Genomic DNA, 18,761 nt, shown 5'->3' with positions numbered 1-18,761 from the left:
GCCTGCAGTAGGCTGTGAGGAAAGCCCCACAGCAGGAAAAGCCTGGGGAAAAGGATGGATGTTCCTGCTGGTTTGTGGTTATTACAGTAGCTGAATTCTTATCCTGGAAACTCTTGAGAGCACTGATCCGCTTAGCACTTACTACATGATTGTAAAATAGTGTTGTTCTCGTTTTTGTTTTTGAGAAAAAGCTGCAGTTCCCGTTATCCAGGTGAGCTAGCTGAGCACTGTGCTCCCCCGGCAGCTCCTTTCCTCCCTCAGCCTTACAACTCCTCCCAGACTCTCGTCACGCTGCTCCTTGGGTTTGTGCGGAGGTGACGCCCTCCCGCTGCACCCGCGGGCAGCTGGCTCTGCGGCCCCGGGCCCGTTACCTGTACGCGGAGGTTTACGTGGCTGTTTGCTGAGCGACAGGCATCTCCACAGTTTCGCCTTTCTGTGGACGACCGTCCATAACCTGATCAAGGGTTGATTTTTTTTTTTTTGACATAAAAAAACTTGTCATGGAATGCAGGGGTTTTGTAGCTTGCTGCTTTTGTTAACCAAAACCGGGAAACTTTTAGACTTTTGTTCATTCAATAAAAATGTGTTTTCTAGCACCTTGTTTTTGCTCTCTCCTGCGTGGGGAAGGGTGGTGGTGGGCGAAGATGGGTGGCACTGGGGGGGCGCAGGTGCCCTGACCTGGACCGGCCCAAGGTCTGCAGGGCAAGGACCGAGCGAAGACTCTAGTTTTTGAAAACACGGGCGTTTTTCCCTAAAAGAACCCCACAAGCCCCCCCCACTTCCCAGCGGGCCGCGCGGCCGGCGCGCGTGCGCACGCGGAGCGGCGAGGCCGCCGGGCGGAAGTGCCGCGGCACGCGGGGCGGGGCTTACCCGCCCTCTGCGCGCCCGTCGCCGCCAGGTGAGACCCGCAGCGCGCGGCAACGGCCGCGGCAACGGTCACCGCGCGCGCCAACGGCCGCAGTAACGGCCGCGGGAACGGTCACCGCGCGCGCCAACGGCCGCGGGAACGGTCACCGCGCGCACCCGGGGGCGTCTCCTCTCCTCCCCCTCGCCTCGGCCGCGGGAGGGCAAGCGGCGGCCGCCCCGCGCGGGCCCAGCCTGCGCAGCCCCGGCCTCGGGGAGCACCGGCCTCGCAGGCGGGCAGGGCCGGGAGGTGGCGCGGGGCTGCGCGCGCCGGGAGCGGCCGCTGCGGGCCGGCCGCCAGCCCGGAGCGGGGCGCCTCGAAGGGCGAGTGCGACCGTGCGGGGCCGGCTTGGCCTGAGGGGGCCGCTCCGCCTGCCCTGAGTGCGCGGGATGATCGATCGTCGTGGACCCTGTTGAGGGAAGAGCTTCATGGAGTAGCTCTCACGCTGTACCCGGGCAGATATTCGAGTTTTTCATGTATCAAACACCTCAGAAGTCACTTGATGTGTTACCGCTCGCGACATCCGTGGTGGGTGCCGGCAGATCGCCCTAATGTAACCAGCTGCAGCGAGGCCAGGTCTCAGACCGCTAAGTGTTGCCCCGCGTGGTGGAGTGTGCTGGAAGATGCAGCTCCTTTCAGCACTTGTCCCTTTCCGTCAGGTCTACTTAAATACTGTCCGCGCTCACCTTTTGCTAGCTAGCTGTTACCATTTTATACCAGGGGTGGTACATGCGAGCCAGAAAATAAAACTCTTGGGCTCTGCAGATTTAATAAGCTGGTTGAATGAGGGGATGTCTTAGACAAGTCACTTTACATTCGCTGTTTCTTCTGGTGTCTATTTTCACTTGATAAGCATTCTCAGCAATGTGAGAAAGGTTCAGATTTGAATTCTACGCCCCCTTCCCCTACCACCTTGGATGTGAGATAGTTGGGATAGGGGCCTTGGCTTGCAATTTCGTGTCTGGCAGACTACTTTAGCAGCTGGAATTTAATGTAACCCTGCTTTAATGGTGTGTATGTGGTTTTTTTTTTTTTTCTCTCCCCATTGTTTCTATTTACAGTAACAATGCATTGGGTTTTCACTAATAAAGTGGATCATATAATCTTTGGATTATATTTGCAGTTATTCCTAATAAATTCTCTTCTCTCAAAGGAGCTAGGAAAGTACAATGGGAGTTCAAGGACTTTGGAAACTGCTTGAATGCACTGGGAGACCTATAAACCCAGAAACGCTGGAAGGGAAAATTCTTGCTGTTGGTATCCTTAGAAAGTAAAGCTGGCACACCAACTTTGTGCCTCACAAAGTTATTTTAACTATTCACATATTTCTATGTGATTAGTGTGTGTGTTTTTAATTCTAAATAATTACAATATAAGATAGATTTCTTTTGCTTTTTAATACACAGAAAACAAAAATCTTGATATTTGTGTATATGAAAAAATTGAAGCGTCTGTCATAGAATTCTTATGCACGTCAGGCTGCAGGATTTGCTGCTTGCAGAAGGAGTAGAACATGGAAAAGTTTGAAATGCTCTTACATCCTCTTTCCTATCATGTCTACATAGTTAAATGCTAGAAGATGTTACCCTTCGTTTATTTGTAAGTAATTGAAGAGGTGCTGTTAGCTGCACAGTTGCTTCAGTTAGTTCACTGTTTAGTATAATAGGGATGAGAATTTCTTCTTCTAAGTTCACAAGCATTTAGATTATTTTGGCTTCAATATGTTTTCTTAAAACAATGGACAAGAGTCCACTTAGTCATATATACACACTGTATAGAAGCTGTTAATTTATGTGTAAGATTGCACTATTTTCCTCCTTAACTATTACTTAAGATATCAGTATTTGGTTGAACCAAGCAATAAAAGGAGCCAGAGATCATCGTGGTAATTCTATACAAAATGCTCACCTCCTCACTCTGTTTCATCGACTCTGCAAGTTACTGTTTTTTCGAATTCGGCCTGTCTTTGTTTTTGATGGAGAGGCGCCACTTCTGAAGAGACAAACCTTGGTACGTAACTTTACTGACTGATTTTGTATACAGCCTATTCTAATATTGTCATGCCAAGATAAGGTCTGCTGCTGAGTAGTCTTTTCCAGATTCCTTGAATACTGCCTATGCTTCCAAGCCCGGACTGCTTGAAATGCAGTGCTGTGCAGCTATTTTTGCAATCCCAGCATCAGTTGCTGCATGCTCCAACAGCTTTGGATTCCCTTTGCTTCACATGTGCAGATTTCCTTTGCATAGAAATCAGAATTACAAAGAGCTAGAGGAGGGCATAAGTCTGGGTCTTTCTGCCAGAACAGTGCCTGCATGCAGCCCTTGCAGGCGTTTGTTCTCAGAAGCCACTAGCGAGTCCCGAGGCCCACAGAGACCGGACAGATTTGGAGGATCTGAAGGCTCTGACCCCCACAGATGGAGAATGAGTTGGGAGTCAGCCACAGACTCAGCATGCACAGTTGTAGGAGTAATTTGCTGGGTGTCTCTCTTCAGCATCCAGCAAATGCTGTTTTAGTGAAACTGTGGTGCATTAATTTTATGTTTACAGGCTAAGCGAAGACAAAGAAAAGAATTGGCAGGCAGTGATTCCAGAAAAACTACAGAGAAACTCTTGAAAACATTTTTGAAGAGACAAGCTATCAAAACCGCTCTAACAGGCAAAAGGCAAGAATGAAAATTATTGTGTCCCTGTTTAAAAGGGACAAATAATTTTTAATTTCTCTTTTAATTACTTTTATTTTTTTTCCCTAAGCAATGAAGCTTTGCCTAGTATTACACAAGTTCGAAGAGAAGAAATTGATGATATATATGTATTGCCTTCTTTAGAGCAGGAAGAGAAGAATAGGTAAGTAGACTTAAGAAGAAATGGCTATAACAAACTTGCATAAAAATGTAAAGTGCTGTTTTTATAGTTACTAATGGGTATGGCTTATAGGCCTCTAAAGTATATTTTTGATTTATGTTTTATTTCAATTTCTTTTTGAAAAAGCAGGGTTATAGGATACAGAAGCCTTCCAGTTATTTATTGGAAAGTAATGAATAGAACAACTTTTATTACATCAGCCTATAAATTACATTTCTGTTCTGAAATCATCTTTTAGAATGACAATGCTCTTTGACAAAATTTCTCTCACTCCTCGTGGCAAAATTTATGCTGCTAAATGAACCTGACTGCTGCAGCTTGGGTAGCTACTGAAGTGTGTGGCAGCTTCCAGTTTGTTTCTCTTCATTTAGGTAGTTTGGGTATATTTAGCAGAAGTAAATTTTGTAGGTGCTTTTCAGATTTCTGTCATCTTAAATAAGACTAATTGGGAACATGGAGCTATTCTTTATAAAAAATAGTCTTTGCACATTTTCAGTCTTAATGTATTTGCGCTAAAATGCATCTTAAATATCAAGTATCATGTAATGCTTTTAGCCAGCAACAGTAGTCTCAATCTAGCTTTAACTGAGCACTCTGCCTCCCCCTACTTGCTTTCTGGTCATATCTTTGGGAGAGGGGGAGAGGGGGAGAGAGGAAGAGAGGCAGAAGGAGGAGGGAGAGAGGGGAGAGAGGGAAAGGGAGAGGGAGAGGGAGAGAGGCAGAGCGAGAGAGAGAGAGGCAGAGGGAGAGAGAGAGAGGAAGAGAGGGAGAGGGAGAGAGGGAGGGAGAGAGAGAGAGAGAGGGAGAGGGAGGGAGGAGGGAGAGGGAGGGAGGAGGGAGAGGGAGGGAGGGGGGAGAGGGGAAGAGGGAAGGAGGGAGAGGGGGGGGAGGGGGGAGAGGGGAGAGGAAGAGGGGAGAGGGGGAGGGAGGGAGGGGGGAGAGGGGGAGGGAGGGAGGGGGGAGAGGGGGAGGGGGAGGGGAGAGGGAGAGGGAGAGGGAGAGGGAGAGGGGGAGGGGGGAGAGGGGAGAGGGGGAGAGAGAGAAAAAAAAAATCTACATCTGTTGTCTCTGTGATTTTCAGCTCAGAAGAGGAAGATGAAAAAGAATGGCAAGAGAGAATGAGTCAAAAGAAGATGCTACAGGTAAATGCACCCCCATCGCCCTACTGTTTGGAAATATCGTGTTATTCATGTGTTATGCTTTAAAAAATTTTTAATAGTGTTTGGAGGTATAAAGCTCAGAACAGCATTGAGAAGCAAGTAAGTTAATTTTAAGAATTCCAGGAATTCTTGCTGATCATAAAATACAAATATAATTTGCTTCACTTGGAGTACAGCAGTCCTCCAGGGAATATTCAAATGCAATGTATTTTTGATAGGTAAATTCAGTATTTCCTTCTGATGCACTGATCACCTGGGAAGAGGAAAAAATAAAAATAATTAATCTAGCAGAGTGACTTTGTGAATGATATAGTTATATTTGCTTTCACGCAGTCATCATAGTAAATAAAGAAAAAAACTCTTGGAAATGTTTTTGCTGTTTGAAATAGTCTGGTCTCAGAAAGAGAGTCTTCGGAAGGATAAAAGTTAGAATTACAGAGGCAATAAGAGTTGTTTCTGTGGCTAAATATCTTGTTGAGGAAAAACCCATAAGTTTTCAGTAGTAGTTTTTTATATGTTGTATTTTAACAATTACATAGTTTAAACGAGTTATTTAATTAGGTAATGGTTACTTTTTGCAGTTTTATTTACTGTATAAGAGGTAGCAAAAAGGTTTGATTTTTTTTTCTTTAGATTTGCAGTGATGCTGTAGATATCTTAATTGTTGGTCTGTAGTACGAAGTAAGTGTTTGTGTATGATGTTGTTCATGTTTATAGGAAGAATTGCTTGAAAATCCTCATTCCGTAGATATTGAATCAGAGGACTTCAACAGTTTGCCTCCAGAAGTAAAACATGAAATCTTGACTGATATGAAAGAATTTACGAAGCGAAAAAGAACATTATTTGAAGTAATGCCAGAGGTAAAATTTAAAATATTTTCAAGGCATTGCATTGGAGTTACTGTCACTAAGGCACATGAAGACTACAGAAGAATAACGTATCTGGAAAGTTTTAATCAAAGACCCATTTTACAAGAGATATTTGGGGATTTTTGAGGAGGATTTTCATGTTTAGAGGGGAAAAAAAGGCAAGGTAATAATTCTTCAGAGATCCTTCCAGTGTGTATGTGGGGTCCTATTTTCTGATTTCTACTAAAATGAAGGCCTAAGTCTTTTTGGCAAGAATGGAAATACCATGCTGTGTCTCATGCCACATCAACATTACATCCAACGTTTCAATTGCGAAACCACGTTAATGGTGTGGATAAATCATTCAGAAAGACACAGGTTGACTTCCAAACCCTCAGTTTGTTAGGGGAGCTGGTAGCTGGGAAAAAAAAAAAAGATCTTTATGTCTGTAAATGTGCACCAAAGTCATCCAACAGCTGTGACACCAAAGCCATGCAGAGACGAGCAGGGAATGCTACAAGTGCCACTTTTAGAATAGTTTTTCAGAGAAGAGGAAGATTTTTAATGTACAGTATATCAAATGATAGCTTGTATCAAAAGGTAAGCCAAAAACCATTTTGTGATGGGCAACATCTTAAAATTACCCATGCGTGGCTTCTGTTATAATAGAGTTGTGTTTGTGATGGGGTCTGGCTGTATGAGCCCATTGATTTATGTTGGTCGTGTTGTTCTGTTGTTCAGATCTCACTGAGTTTAAACAGCATTCAGAACTGTTCAGAGATACTTCTTAAAATTCTAATCCATATTAAGATGTTGTCACCATCACTTGGGAATGCAGCAGGCAGTAAAAGACAAATGTTCTCTGATTTAAAGAAACAAGAAAATATTTTTACCAGAGATCTCTCTGGAGCATAGTAAATACATTTGCTTAAAAGAGGCAGTTTCTGCCATGTTATATAAATTGAGTTGGGTTAATTTTTTTTTTCTTTTTTTAAGGAGTCAAATGACTTTTCCCAGTATCAGCTTAGGGGGTTGCTTAAAAAAAGCAGCCTCAATCGACACATAGAAAATGTAGAAAAAGAATTGAATCAGCAGCACTCAGGTCAAATACAAACACAATATGAAAATGAGGGTGGTTTTGTGAAAGAAGTGGAATCAAAGAGAGTAGTCTCTGAAGATACTTCTCACTATATCCTAATAAAAGGTATGCCCGTTCTTCATTTCATAAAACTTCTTTTTGAGTATTTGCATCTAAGTTTTTGGAGAAAAATGAGTGCTATTTAGAGGTACATTTAGCTGATGATTATATGGAATGTATTGCATTTATTAGACATAATTAACTGTAATAACAACCAAGTAGAAAACAGTTTTATTAATCTTTAAATTATGATTTTGATTTTCATAATGTAAAAAGAAAATTAGCATGAACAGTTATGTATTTAAAAAGAGCAATAACCTTTTTTCTCAGGTATTCAAGCAAAAGAAGTTACTGGTAGAGATTTGGAAACTACTGAAGCACATTCATCAAAAAGGCTAGAGTTTACTAACTCTGATAAAAAAATCAATGAGTCTCCTGCTAATACAAACCCAGTTGAATGTGAGAAGTTGCAGATGGAGAAAGAAAACAGTGTGGTAACAGCACCACCATCTCCTCAGACTTTGCTTGCTATTCAGGCAGCTATGATAGAAAGCAGCTCGGAAGAGGAACCAGGGATTGAGGATAAAGGAGTATTCAAAGTGGACCAGCCCGGATCGGAGGAAGGCAGCATATCTCCAAGAACTCTGCGGGCAATTCAGCAAGTTCTGGGTGATGATGATAAAAGGGAGGAAGCTGTTACCTATAAAACTGATGGAGTGACAACAGAAAGAGCAGAAGTGAACGATTTTCTCCTTAGTAGTTCAGATGAGGATGAGGAGATTTGTGAAGTTAAGGAGGGAAAAAAATTACCTACATCTACGACTCATCCACCTAACCGAGTGGTTTTGCAAGATTCTGAATTTGGCCAGAAGAGTCACGAGTTGGAAAAGGTTCATATTGCACCCGATGACATCAGTATTTCCAGAACTGAAAATTATTCTTTTGTTGATGACACTGGCAAAAGAAAGAGTGACGTAGACAAAGAAGAAAATGGTTGCAAAGTAGAGCTAAGTTCTTTGGAAGATAAAAATATAAACATGTGTATGCAGAATTCAAGCTCTTCTCCTGCACAGACAAGTACACAAGTTTTGATTGAGGCTGAAACAACAGGCCTTTCTGAAAAAGAGGAAAATCTTAAAACGTATGAAGATACAGAGCCAGTAATTTCAAAAGCAGAAAATAATGTATCTGAAGTACAAAAGGAACTTAGTCTTTCTCCAGAAGCAGAAGGTCCTCCCAAGGAACAAGTAGAAGGAACATCACAGTCTGAAGACAGTGATTCTGATGGTATGTGCTTTTTCATTGTGTATTTATCTTTGTGATCATTCTTGATTCTAGCCAGGGTTTGAAGACTTTTGTGATGAACAGTTCTGCAAGAAAGTAGGCCATAATTATGTTTGCAATAAGTTGAAGTCAGCCTTTTCTCACAGTGCATAAAAAATATGTTTGAGATGAGAAAATTTGAACTATATTTTGCCCTGGTGTAATGCTGAAATATGAGGAAAAAAATACTGTTCTGTAGCTTGAACTTCTTTCAATGATGCATTAGTGGCCAGCCACATCGTTTCCATAGTTTCATGGTGCTTGTCTCTATTAACTGCACATAGCAGCTTTGTGGGTGAGGAAACATCACAGCACAGACTATGAAGAGATTCTAACATTTCCTTGTAAACTAGCAGCAAGAAGCTGAACTCTTTATTTTACATTTTTAGGAAGCTTTATTGAAGTGGACACTGAAATCAGTGATGAGGCTGAACTTTCTACTGAATATGATGAGAAACTAGGTGATAAAACAGAACTTGCAGAAATGGAGAAAGATAGACTTGATATTGTTACTGAGGACGCTGCAAAGAAACCTGATGAAGTGCCGCTGGCAAACCATCAGACTGTTGAAAGCGAGAGTGATGGTAAAGATGCAGTGAATGAGTGGCAAGACGTCAGTTTGGTAATTATTTGTTATTTGTTTTAAGTGAGTAATGAAAGGCTCTGTAGCTTAATATGCATTTCAGGGAAAACTGTCTTCCATCTATATTACAGCTACTTGCAATAGTTGTGTACTGTTTATCACTCTCTCAAACATTTTTTATCTGCACTATATATATATATTTAATATGAGAGTTAGCCATAATTGCCACTGAGAAAAATTGTAGGATTTTAGCACTCTGATGAATAGACCTAATTATGGTCTTATAATTTACTGCATTAAAGAAGCTATGACAATTTACAGGTGTGAATTAAAGGAGCCTATACACTTAGAATAAATATAGTAGGAGACTTAAGTATACTTGGGTAAGTCAAGCACTAAATTGTTTTAATGACCAAAATCTTATTCTGTTTTTCAGGAGGAACTAGAAGAACTGGAAAATGATCTTTCCACTGAACAAAGTATGCTTCAGGCTCAGAAGCAGCAGCAGGAACGTGTTGCTGCTTCTGTAACAGGACAGATGTTCTTGGAAAGTCAGGTAGTGTTTGTTGAAGTATTTTGACATGCCGTGGGATGCTGTGGAATGCTGTGGGATAAGTGTTCCCCTTCCCACCTTCCTTAGGAGTTTTTTTTTTTCTCAAAAGCTGTTTGTATTTTTTTTTAAATTGTAGCTCACCTTTTCCTTCTGAGGTGGTTATTTGTATTCTTTAGTCTGCTTAATTTAAAATGCTGAGGGAAGATAAATCTTCAATTCCAAGAGCTGGAAATAACTCTTACAATACTATTATTAAATAGTCATTCATTATGAACAAAAATATTTCCACTTCTGAGCACAAAACTTTTTGAATTGAATAGGAAACTAAACTTAGCAGTATGGAATTGATGTAGTTGAATTTAGATAAACTGTGATTTTCCCTAATGATTAAAAGATGGAAGCATAAAAGAAAGCTTCATTGCAACCCGGGTTGATGTCCTATGTAATATATTTTGAAGAACTTCACCAGTAATGCTTTCACAAGCCTGTAACTTTTGTTTGGGTATTAACATTGGGAAGATAATTCTGTCAAATGCAAAGACTACTGCGATTTGGATTTTCCAGTTGTAAATAAACAATGTTGAATTTACTATAGCGATAAAATAGTAGACAAGCAATTGGTCTATGAGATAATACATTTATTGTAAGAAATATGTAAGATTATATGTTCATGTTTTACTTGAATAAAAGGCTTAGTTTGAATGTCATTAAAAAGACTGATTTTTTTTTCTTATGTTAAATGTTTGCTTAACTTTTATCTTTAGATTACTTTTTAAAAGGCCAGTAACTTCTGTAATATTACATGCCATTTGGTAGATATGCCATTATAGTTGTAAGTCTTCTGACCTTGTGCTTTTATTCTTTATTAAAATGAAGAGTTTTAAGTCAACAGTTTTGAAGTTGACTTTGCTAGGGTACAAAAGCATTTTTTTTGCAATGAAAGAAAAAAGAAAACTTTTTTTTTAAATAAAAACTTTACACCTAGGTTTTGCAGTAGTTATTACATCCAACCTGGGAACAGGAGAATAAATGAAAAGTATAATTCATGGAGATGAACTAATTCAGAGTTGTGTAACCAATATTAATATGTAAACCTGGTGCATGTGGGATATTTAACTGAGGTTAAATAACGTATTTCGTAAAAGCAGGTTGAGTGAAGCCTCTAAAAACACATGTATCTCTAAACACCATCCAAAGGATGGCTAATCTGCCTTCTGCTTGTTGCCTGATGTGTGTGTTTCATACTTTTGTCACCAATTTCTGTGCTAAAATTGTTACTGCCTTGTTTTTTTTGCCTTTCTTTCGTGCATCCTACATGACTGTCATGCATGAACTTTTCTCCATCTTAAATCAGTAGTGGTTATGGGAAGCAAGATACTGGAATATGTGGGCACAGCTAAAACAACAGATTTTGCAGTACTGGCATACTGTACTGCAAATAGTGCTTTGCTTGCATGGCATTATCTGCCTGAGACAACTAAGTGGGATTCCCCCTCGACTTAACATCATTTACTGCTTTTCAGTGGAAATTACAATTTGCTGTGAAAGATTAAACACCTCCCAAATAGAAAACTAGCAGTTCAAGCAGAAGTATCTTAGAAGCTCATTTCTCAGATAATACTGTTTTCTTCCATCATGCAGGAGCTTCTCCGTCTGTTTGGCATCCCATATATCGAAGCTCCAATGGAAGCAGAGGCCCAGTGTGCTATCCTGGACCTTACTGATCAGACCTCGGGGACAATCACTGATGACAGCGATGTTTGGTTGTTTGGTGCACGGCATGTTTATAAAAATTTCTTCAGCCAGAACAAATACGTGGAATATTATCAGTATGTTGATTTTCAAAACCAGCTGGGTAAGGCTCAGATACTAATATGTTAGATAGACTCTTTGATAAGGCAGCTTTTACTTGTATGTGTTTAAAGATGGGTTTCCTATGGAATTTCATGTCACCATTATGATGATGCCTGTGTTTTAGAGAGGACAGGCAATTGGGTTGTCGATTTTACTGCCAGATGACCTATCTGAACTTGCAGCCACTGGTTGCATCTGCATTTAGTACACTTTAGTTGGCATGATGATACCAGTTTCTGGGTAGATGCCAGTATGACTTTTCAGACATAGTAATAAAATTATATTCTGATAAATAACATTATCAGATTGTAATCTTCTGTAAGTAGAAGTTTATTTTGGAAGTGTTGACTAATGCCATATTAAAAAGGGATCTGGTGATGTTTAAACACTGTAGAAAGTAAAGAGTTTTTTTTAATATTGACAAGATTTTTACTTCTTTCTTGTTATTATTGTTTTAATCTAACCAAGTAGTTGCTAGTTCAACTCTGAAGCTTCAGTGTCACATAGTGTATTGGAGAATAAATAGCAAATTCTATTTTTTCCTAATGTTTTGTTTGGGCAAAAGAGATAAAATCAGTTTTGAAATTTCTGAGCTAAGTAGGGTTATGGACACTGAAATAATATTTTAATGCTTTCAGCATGCAGAAATTTCACAGGTCACAATAACCAATTCACTATTCGTGAATATTTAACAATTTTCATCTTTCAAAAATTTCAAAAATTTCATCCTTATGTGATATAAAAACCGTAATTACATATCTTTGTATGCAGCAGCAAATTCGATTAAACCAATGTAGCTTACTAGCTTACATTGTGGGGGGGAGGAGAAAGAGTGCCCTGAAAGCTTCTGTGATTTTAGTTGTTATTATGGTGGCAAACTAGTGCTTTGGTTTTGTTTCTTAAAAATAGTAACCTCTGTCTTGGTGTTATGTCCCTCTGCAGCACGTTATTACTACTCCCTTTCCATGTATTGGACAATTTTTCTTTTGTTAACAGTTACTGGATATCCTTATTGGCATTCAGGTGGTCTTGATTTCTGTGTATAGACTCACTTTCCTCTTTTTCCCCCTGAAATAATTTCTTGGTCTGCAGTCCTGAAACTAGTCCCTCCAAATCAGCTTGGAAGCCTCGTATTTTACAATGTAGGGAGTAGAAATGGTCGCCTGGGTTCTTCCTTCTTTTTCGTTATTTCACAGGCTCTTTTGATCTTCAAGAATAACTACAGTAGAATAAAGATGAAAATGCAGTTTGGGAACACTTAGGAAACAGAGTCATGAATATTATGGACTAGAGTTCAGAACTGGAGACTGGGGAATGCTGTAATCTGTGATTCAGGTGTTATTAAATTCATTAGATGAGACCTGGACTGTAACTGCAGAAATATATGCCAAATAATCTCTTAGCTGGTGTTTGGGGGAGTCTAGGTTTCTATATTGTAACATTTTAATTTTGGCATCATTATATTTGCACAAGGTATCATATTTTAGTACAATTGTACAAAGTGCTTGAAATTTAGTAAAAAGTATTTGAGCTGGCATAGCACAGAAACGCTGCTCCAGAAAGTAGTTTAGCAAACTCTAATGTTGAATAAAGTGTAGTTTTAAACAGTTAATGCCTATATATTCCTTTTCTTACTTATCTGTCAGATAATATACTTTTGTTAATTTGTGAGACAATAGATGCTGAATTCACTAGATTTATTTAGTTTATGGAGTTTCTTTTGCAGGTTTGGATCGCAGCAAGTTAATTAATTTGGCATACTTGCTTGGAAGTGATTACACTGAAGGCATCCCAAATGTTGGGTTTGTAACAGCAATGGAGATTTTAAATGAATTTCCTGGTCCTGGATTGGAACCTCTCTTAAAATTCACGTATGCTCTGTCTGTTTTTTATTATTTTTTTTTAATTTTTTCCTTAATATGGATGTTAGTAGATATATTTTGCTGCTGCCAAAACATGATCAAAATTAAGGAGACTAAGTTAACCCTAAAATACCTGAATTCATTCCCTACCTGAAATGGCTGGTAAATAGGGTGATATGTTGATACAGCAATCGCAGCAAAACAAGCAAAGACAATAGAACCGCTTCAGAATTGTGCAACTGCCTCTGAGTTCATTGCAGAGCTGGATCCCTAGTGGAGTGAAGGTTTCTCCCAAGAGTGTGAGGAGGTGCCCTAGCTTGCTCATAGAGAAAAGACACTTGAGTGAGGAGTGGATGTCCTGGAAAGAGACAGACAGGTAGGCTGTGGGGGAAAGGGAGTTTGAAGAGCGCCAAGCCAATTTTACTGGCAATGGCAGGGATGATCAGAAGTTATTTTTTGTTTCAGAAATCCTCCAAAAATGATCACTCTGTGTGGAGCATCCTTCTAAAGTGACACTGAGTTTAGGGCCTTCTGTTTGTCTACTTACGGGGAACTCAGGTGATTACTACTGGGGCTGCCAGATGGCCACATTTGTTGTCATTTGTTTTCTTCTTTCTACTCTTAAATTATATGCCCCTTAGGTGATGTGATTTAGAAATTCCCTACTTTGTCTCATATAATAACTGAAATAGAGAATCCAGTTAAGGCTTTTTAAGTTAGCATGGTTTCTCTTGATATTCCAAACTTTATTTTATGGATAGAAACAAAGTCTTTCCTCTGCTTTTCAGTGAGTGGTGGGCTGAAGCTCAGAAGGAGAAGAAACTGAGGCCTAATCCGCATGATACCAAAGTGAAGAAGAAGTTGCGGCATCTGCAGCTTTCCTCAGGCTTCCCAAACCCAGCCGTGGCAGAGGCATATCTGAAACCTGTGGTGGATGAGACAAGGGGCTCATTCGTTTGGGGCAAGCCCGATGTGGAGCAGATCAGAGAATATCCTTTTATGATATGACAGGGACTCCTTTTTAAAAGGAATCAGACTACAGTTCACAAGACTAGTTTAGCAGAGCCAAATTCTTTAGAGAGCCAAATTCTTCATGTCTCGCTAGTGTGAGAGTCCCCAGCTGAGCTATAGGTGCTCTCCTACAATGTTATCCACTCTGGAATTGAGAGGAGTGTGTAATTACATGTGTATAGCATCCAGGTCTGCGCTCCTTCCTGAGACCCTGGGCTGCTGCTTTCTGAATGCAAAGAATGGCTCTTGCCTGGCTTGTCCCACCTCTGTAACTGAGGTGAGCCTGTTTGTAGACTTGGCACGGGGTCGTTTCCACACTCCTGCTTTATCTGCGAGCCGCCTTTCACCAGTGCATTTCAAAATCTGATCAGAATGAGACTGACACTTTATCCCTAGCAATTATTTGCCACGTTCCTCATGCTAATGCCTGGTTCTTGCTTCAGCTGCAGCTTGAGCTGCAGTGAATTGTTGAAAAGCAGGTGACGGTGCAGGCAGAGCTAAGTTTATTTTAAACTATATATGAATTTCTGTGTGTGTGTTTAAGTGTAAAATTAAAATGTATAGATGTTGTGTTTTATGGTATAACTTCTTTTTGAATTTGAATTTGCAAAAACTTTCAACTACAGTAGCTTTTCTCCAAATGTTGGTTATTTGAGGAATTTTAATTTTGTGTATTTACAGAATATTGATAATCTTTTTTTTTCTCCTTTTTTTTTAAAAAAAAATCCTTAACTTTCCATACATTTTGTCAGGATCACTTTGGCTGGACTAGGACAAAGATAGACGAAGTCCTTTTACCTGTGCTAAAACAGCTGAACTCACAACAGGTGAAGTATAGAGCTATGTATACTTTAAGGCTAACCAGAAACCTGTAACAAACTTTTAAAAATGAATAAGAAGGCTTTAATCTAAAATGATGCTTAACTAACTTGGGCGAAACTTCCCTTGAATCTGTGCCTATAGAAATTCTTCAGAGAGCCTATACTGTTTGTAGAATAGCCTAGCATTTAGCATATTTTTATTTTAATATATTTTTAAAGTCACTAAGCTCTTATTTGTAGAGATTTTGTTGTTGTATGATTGTGAGGAGTTCTACATAATTTCAAAGGTTGTAAATGTAAAAGGTGCTTTAAAATCTCGTTATCTATCAAACATCTGTTTCAAGTCCAAATTGTTCTTTGTTCTGCATCTCGCTGATTGCTACAGATACCTGAAGCTTTTGAAAAGCAGTGTCCTGTATTTTAAAATGATTTATATGTGTCCCTAAAATTCTGGTCAAGTCAGACTGACCATTGAGTGCCATCCATAACCTTTGGGGAGAAGTGCAGACTGAGCGATTGCTGTTGATTGAGCACCCATTTGTTACACTACTCCATTTTATAAGTAAATATACTGAGAAGTTTAATGGAGTTTAAAAGTGAAAAGCGATGCATGCACCGACACTCTGAAAGTTAGTTGTAAAACTCATAAGCAAAGATCGGCTTCTTTGCTTGTTTTACTATCAGCAAGATAGATGTGTAGTCAAAACCAGTCTTCTAGGTCCTCTCTATTAGACAAAGGAGTGAAAAGTACCACAAAAACTGTAATTAAGTTTGTATACTTTTAGGCTGACTGAAACATTCTTTGCAAGTGTGTCTTGCAGTCAGTTTTTTGGGAGAACCTGGAAACTGGCTTAGTCTCCTTGCCTGTAGTTGAGTAAAGTGGATCTCATGGTGTCTGACTCCTCTGGGTTCTGCTGTTAATCTTTATCCTGCAGCAGCCTCTCTTACAGGGCACGCCGGTCAAATCGCAGCATTTTGTTGCACTGGCCTGGGCAAAATGTAAGGGGCAGATTCGGCATCTGCCTGATAAACTTTATGTTGTTCTAACAGCTTGCAGCTGAGAACGGGCTTGTGAGGACAAACTTAAGAGCACTATTAGAATGTTTCTTAATTAAAGTTGAGTAATGGAGGTGATTAAGGGACTGGAGCATCTATTGCATGAAGAAAGCCTAAGCGAGCTGGGCCTCTTTAGCCTGGAGAAGAGAAGGTTGAGAGGGGATCTGATTGATATGTACAAATACCTGAGAGGAAAATGTAAAGAAGATGGGGCCAGGCTCGTCTCGGTGGTGGCCAGTGACAGGACAAGGGGTAATGGGAACAAATTGAAACACAGAAAGCTCTATCTCCACTTGAGGAAGAGCTTCTTTCCTGTGAGGGTGACGGAGCCCTGGAACAGGCTGCCCAGAGAGGCTGTGGAGTCTCCTTCTCTGGAGACCTTCCAAACCCGCCTGGATGCCACCCTGTGCTATGTGCTCTAGGTGTCCCTGCTGGATCAGGGGTGTTAGGCTAGATGATCTCTAGAGGTCCCTTCCAACCTCAACCATTCTGTGATTCTGTGAAAATGGCAACCTATGTCTAATCATAAGGAGAACACAAAGTTTTTGCGTCTCACAGGTGTTTCCCCATTACCTAGTTTCTTGAAAGAGCACTGTAGAGGTTCTTACTTTAGAGAAGGTAAATTTGTTGCATGATTTACAGCGATGACTATGATAATTCATTTTGTAGTCAACATCTGTTTAGTTGCTTGTTAAATTTAATGGTCTTTCTCCTACTTAATTTAGGATACTGTGTAATACATCTTAGATAACTATTGAAATCCTGTCACAAAAAAAAAAAATCCAGAGCTATTTTGTTTTGTTTCTGATAGACTCAGCTTCGAATAGATTCATTCTTCAGGCTAGCACAGCATGAAAAACAAGCCATTAAGAGCCAGCGACTTCGCCGAGCTGTGACATGCCTGAAGAGAAAGGAAAAAGAGGAGGAAGACAACGAGATTCGGGAGGCTACTGCAGTTATGGAAGATGAACTTAAGCAGCATGAGGAAAGAAAAGGGAAAAATCCTGTGGATTGCTCAGATCATCAAGTGACAGCACAAATGAAGAGAAAGAAACATTCAGATTCCAAAAGGGAACATTTATACGGAGGTGGTTTTATTGGGAGTTTGCATCTTTCAGAAGCCTCTAGTGACTCCTCAGTAGAGGAATTGGAAAGCAGGGGTTTAGACAAGAGCAAGAGGAGGAAAACTGTGTCTCAAATGGAGACAGCAAGCCCTAAGGAGAAAAAGGGGTACAGTAGCTCCAGTGGTGAGGATGAAGAAGGGGGAAACATAGTCCTGGTGACTGCCAAACCTGTGTTTGAGGGAAAAACCCGTAAATCGCAGAGTAAGAGAGGAAGAAAAAAGAAAAAGTCTTAAAAAAAGTTTTAAAGAGACTCAGGGGGACAGGGCTGTGACTTAAAAGTGTAAATATTCTAATGAATTTTGTGATAGAAAAAAATAAATTATCCCTATTCATCTTGCATTGTCTTTGTGTCCACCATTTGTATTGGAATGTTAATATATGGGAGGGATTTTTATTTTTTTTGTTGTTGTTTTTTTAAAGCTGGTTCAAAAAGCTGTAGATTAGGCTTGGTAAATGTTTTCTGTCTGAGACTATAAAATTTGAGTCAGAAAAATTGACCTGCATTCATTTGCCCTCTCACCAAAATGAGAGAGGAGAAAAAAAAGTCACAAAGTCGCATGCAGTCTGTGCTTTCCTTATATCAAATTTGAACAAAACTTTGGAAGTGACTTAGTGAATTTCCGCATTCTGAGAGAAGGAAATTAAGTTCAAATTATTTTGTTTTCCTTATTCTCTGCAGCATGCCTGGCTTCAAATCTTTGTGCATCTTGAATCATCCATGATATAAAATAAGGCATTATAAAATTTCATAGTATGGTGCAATATGTTCTTATACAATCTGAGATGGAGTAAGTGCTTATGTTCCGAATATAAACTTGAAGTTATATGAGCATGTCCGAAGTGAGATTTTGTCTGTTCAGCAGTACCGCAGTGATGCTCAGCAGTAGTAAAGATTTTTAATTTTAATGCCTCTTGCTGCTTTAGCTAGTCCTATGATCAGGTCACTAATCACAAGCTCCATACAGGAGGATTCTGACTGTGATTTTTTTCTGATGCTGCCAGTCCTACTCATGTTCTTGCATTAAATGTTCGTCCTTCTTTGTGGTCATTCAGTGCTTTTATTTAATTTCTTATGGTTTTGCTGTCTGTAAGTCGCAATCCACACAATCGATCATCCTGTAAGGATGGAGGGCTGACGTGACCTGGATAGATTTGGCCTTTTTGATTTCAGAGTCTAGTGTTTCATGTACTATGAGCATGAAATATCCCTCTTGATGGTACCTTCATAAGAGGTAAGTGTATTTGTAGGATATTCTCAGTCCAGACAGCCAATGTTGAGCAGAGTTTTGCTGATCACTCTTTAGCATTTATGGAAGTTACCTGAAAAGTGCAGATCAGCTCTCACTGGTTTCTTTGATGGCTTCTAAGTGTAAGCTATGAATTTGGTTTCGGACTGGATAGATTACAGTCTAAATAAAGGATGATGAGAAGAGGGGTGATGCAGGCATTTGTGTTGACAGCTGTTTCATGACTTTAATATTTCACTCGAGAGTTGACAAGGATTTGTTCGGGAGTTGCACCTTGCTAAGGTTTTGCCTTCTGATGTAAGCATGCATTTACATTTCCTTGTCCCAAATATATTCCTGTGTTTTTCAAATGGGCCCCTGGTGCTTTGTGCAAAGGAAAAATCCGTTGTCTCTGAAGCCTTTTATTTTATTTT

General features: G+C 39.9%; 1 protein-coding gene across 2 annotated transcripts; it reads left to right on the top strand.

The window, feature by feature from the left end:
- Positions 1–1,933: 1,933 nt before the first annotated feature.
- ERCC5 (ERCC excision repair 5, endonuclease) lies at positions 1,934–17,440 on the top strand. Of its 2 annotated transcripts, none has more exons than XM_088527338.1 (15): positions 1,934–2,161; positions 2,739–2,914; positions 3,453–3,568; positions 3,657–3,749; positions 4,849–4,909; positions 5,645–5,788; positions 6,773–6,980; positions 7,245–8,201; positions 8,627–8,859; positions 9,257–9,376; positions 11,015–11,228; positions 12,954–13,098; positions 13,878–14,080; positions 14,845–14,927; positions 16,789–17,440. In XM_088527338.1, the coding sequence occupies exons 1-15, from the start codon at positions 2,074–2,076 to the stop codon at positions 17,332–17,334; spliced, it is 3,387 nt and encodes a 1,128-aa protein (XP_088383464.1). In that variant the 5' UTR covers positions 1,934–2,073; the 3' UTR covers positions 17,335–17,440. The 2 variants fall into 2 exon arrangements, with proteins under 2 accessions (XP_088383464.1, XP_088383463.1); XM_088527337.1 differs by having other exon boundaries at positions 9,257–9,379; positions 11,018–11,228.
- The last annotated feature ends 1,321 nt before the right edge of the window (positions 17,441–18,761 follow it).

The sequence above is a fragment of the Tinamus guttatus genome, unplaced genomic scaffold (genome assembly GCF_059628265.1).
Source record: "Tinamus guttatus ecotype Peru unplaced genomic scaffold, ASM5962826v1 Tinamus_guttatus_pri_ptg000281l, whole genome shotgun sequence".
Taxonomy (NCBI): Eukaryota; Metazoa; Chordata; class Aves; order Tinamiformes; family Tinamidae; genus Tinamus; species Tinamus guttatus.
This window is presented reverse-complemented; position numbering and strand designations above follow the sequence as displayed.

Excerpts from the sequence above, each read along its gene's own strand:
- ERCC5 (XM_088527338.1), top strand. The coding sequence starts at position 2,074 with ATGGGAGTTCAAGGACTTTGGAAACTGCTTGAATGCACTGGGAGACCT. Across the intron at positions 2,162-2,738 it reads AGGGAAAATTCTTGCTGTTG|ATATCAGTATTTGGTTGAAC; the intron begins GTATCCTTAGAA and ends CTATTACTTAAG. Across the intron at positions 14,081-14,844 it reads TGTGGAGCAGATCAGAGAAT|TTTGTCAGGATCACTTTGGC; the intron begins ATCCTTTTATGA and ends CTTTCCATACAT.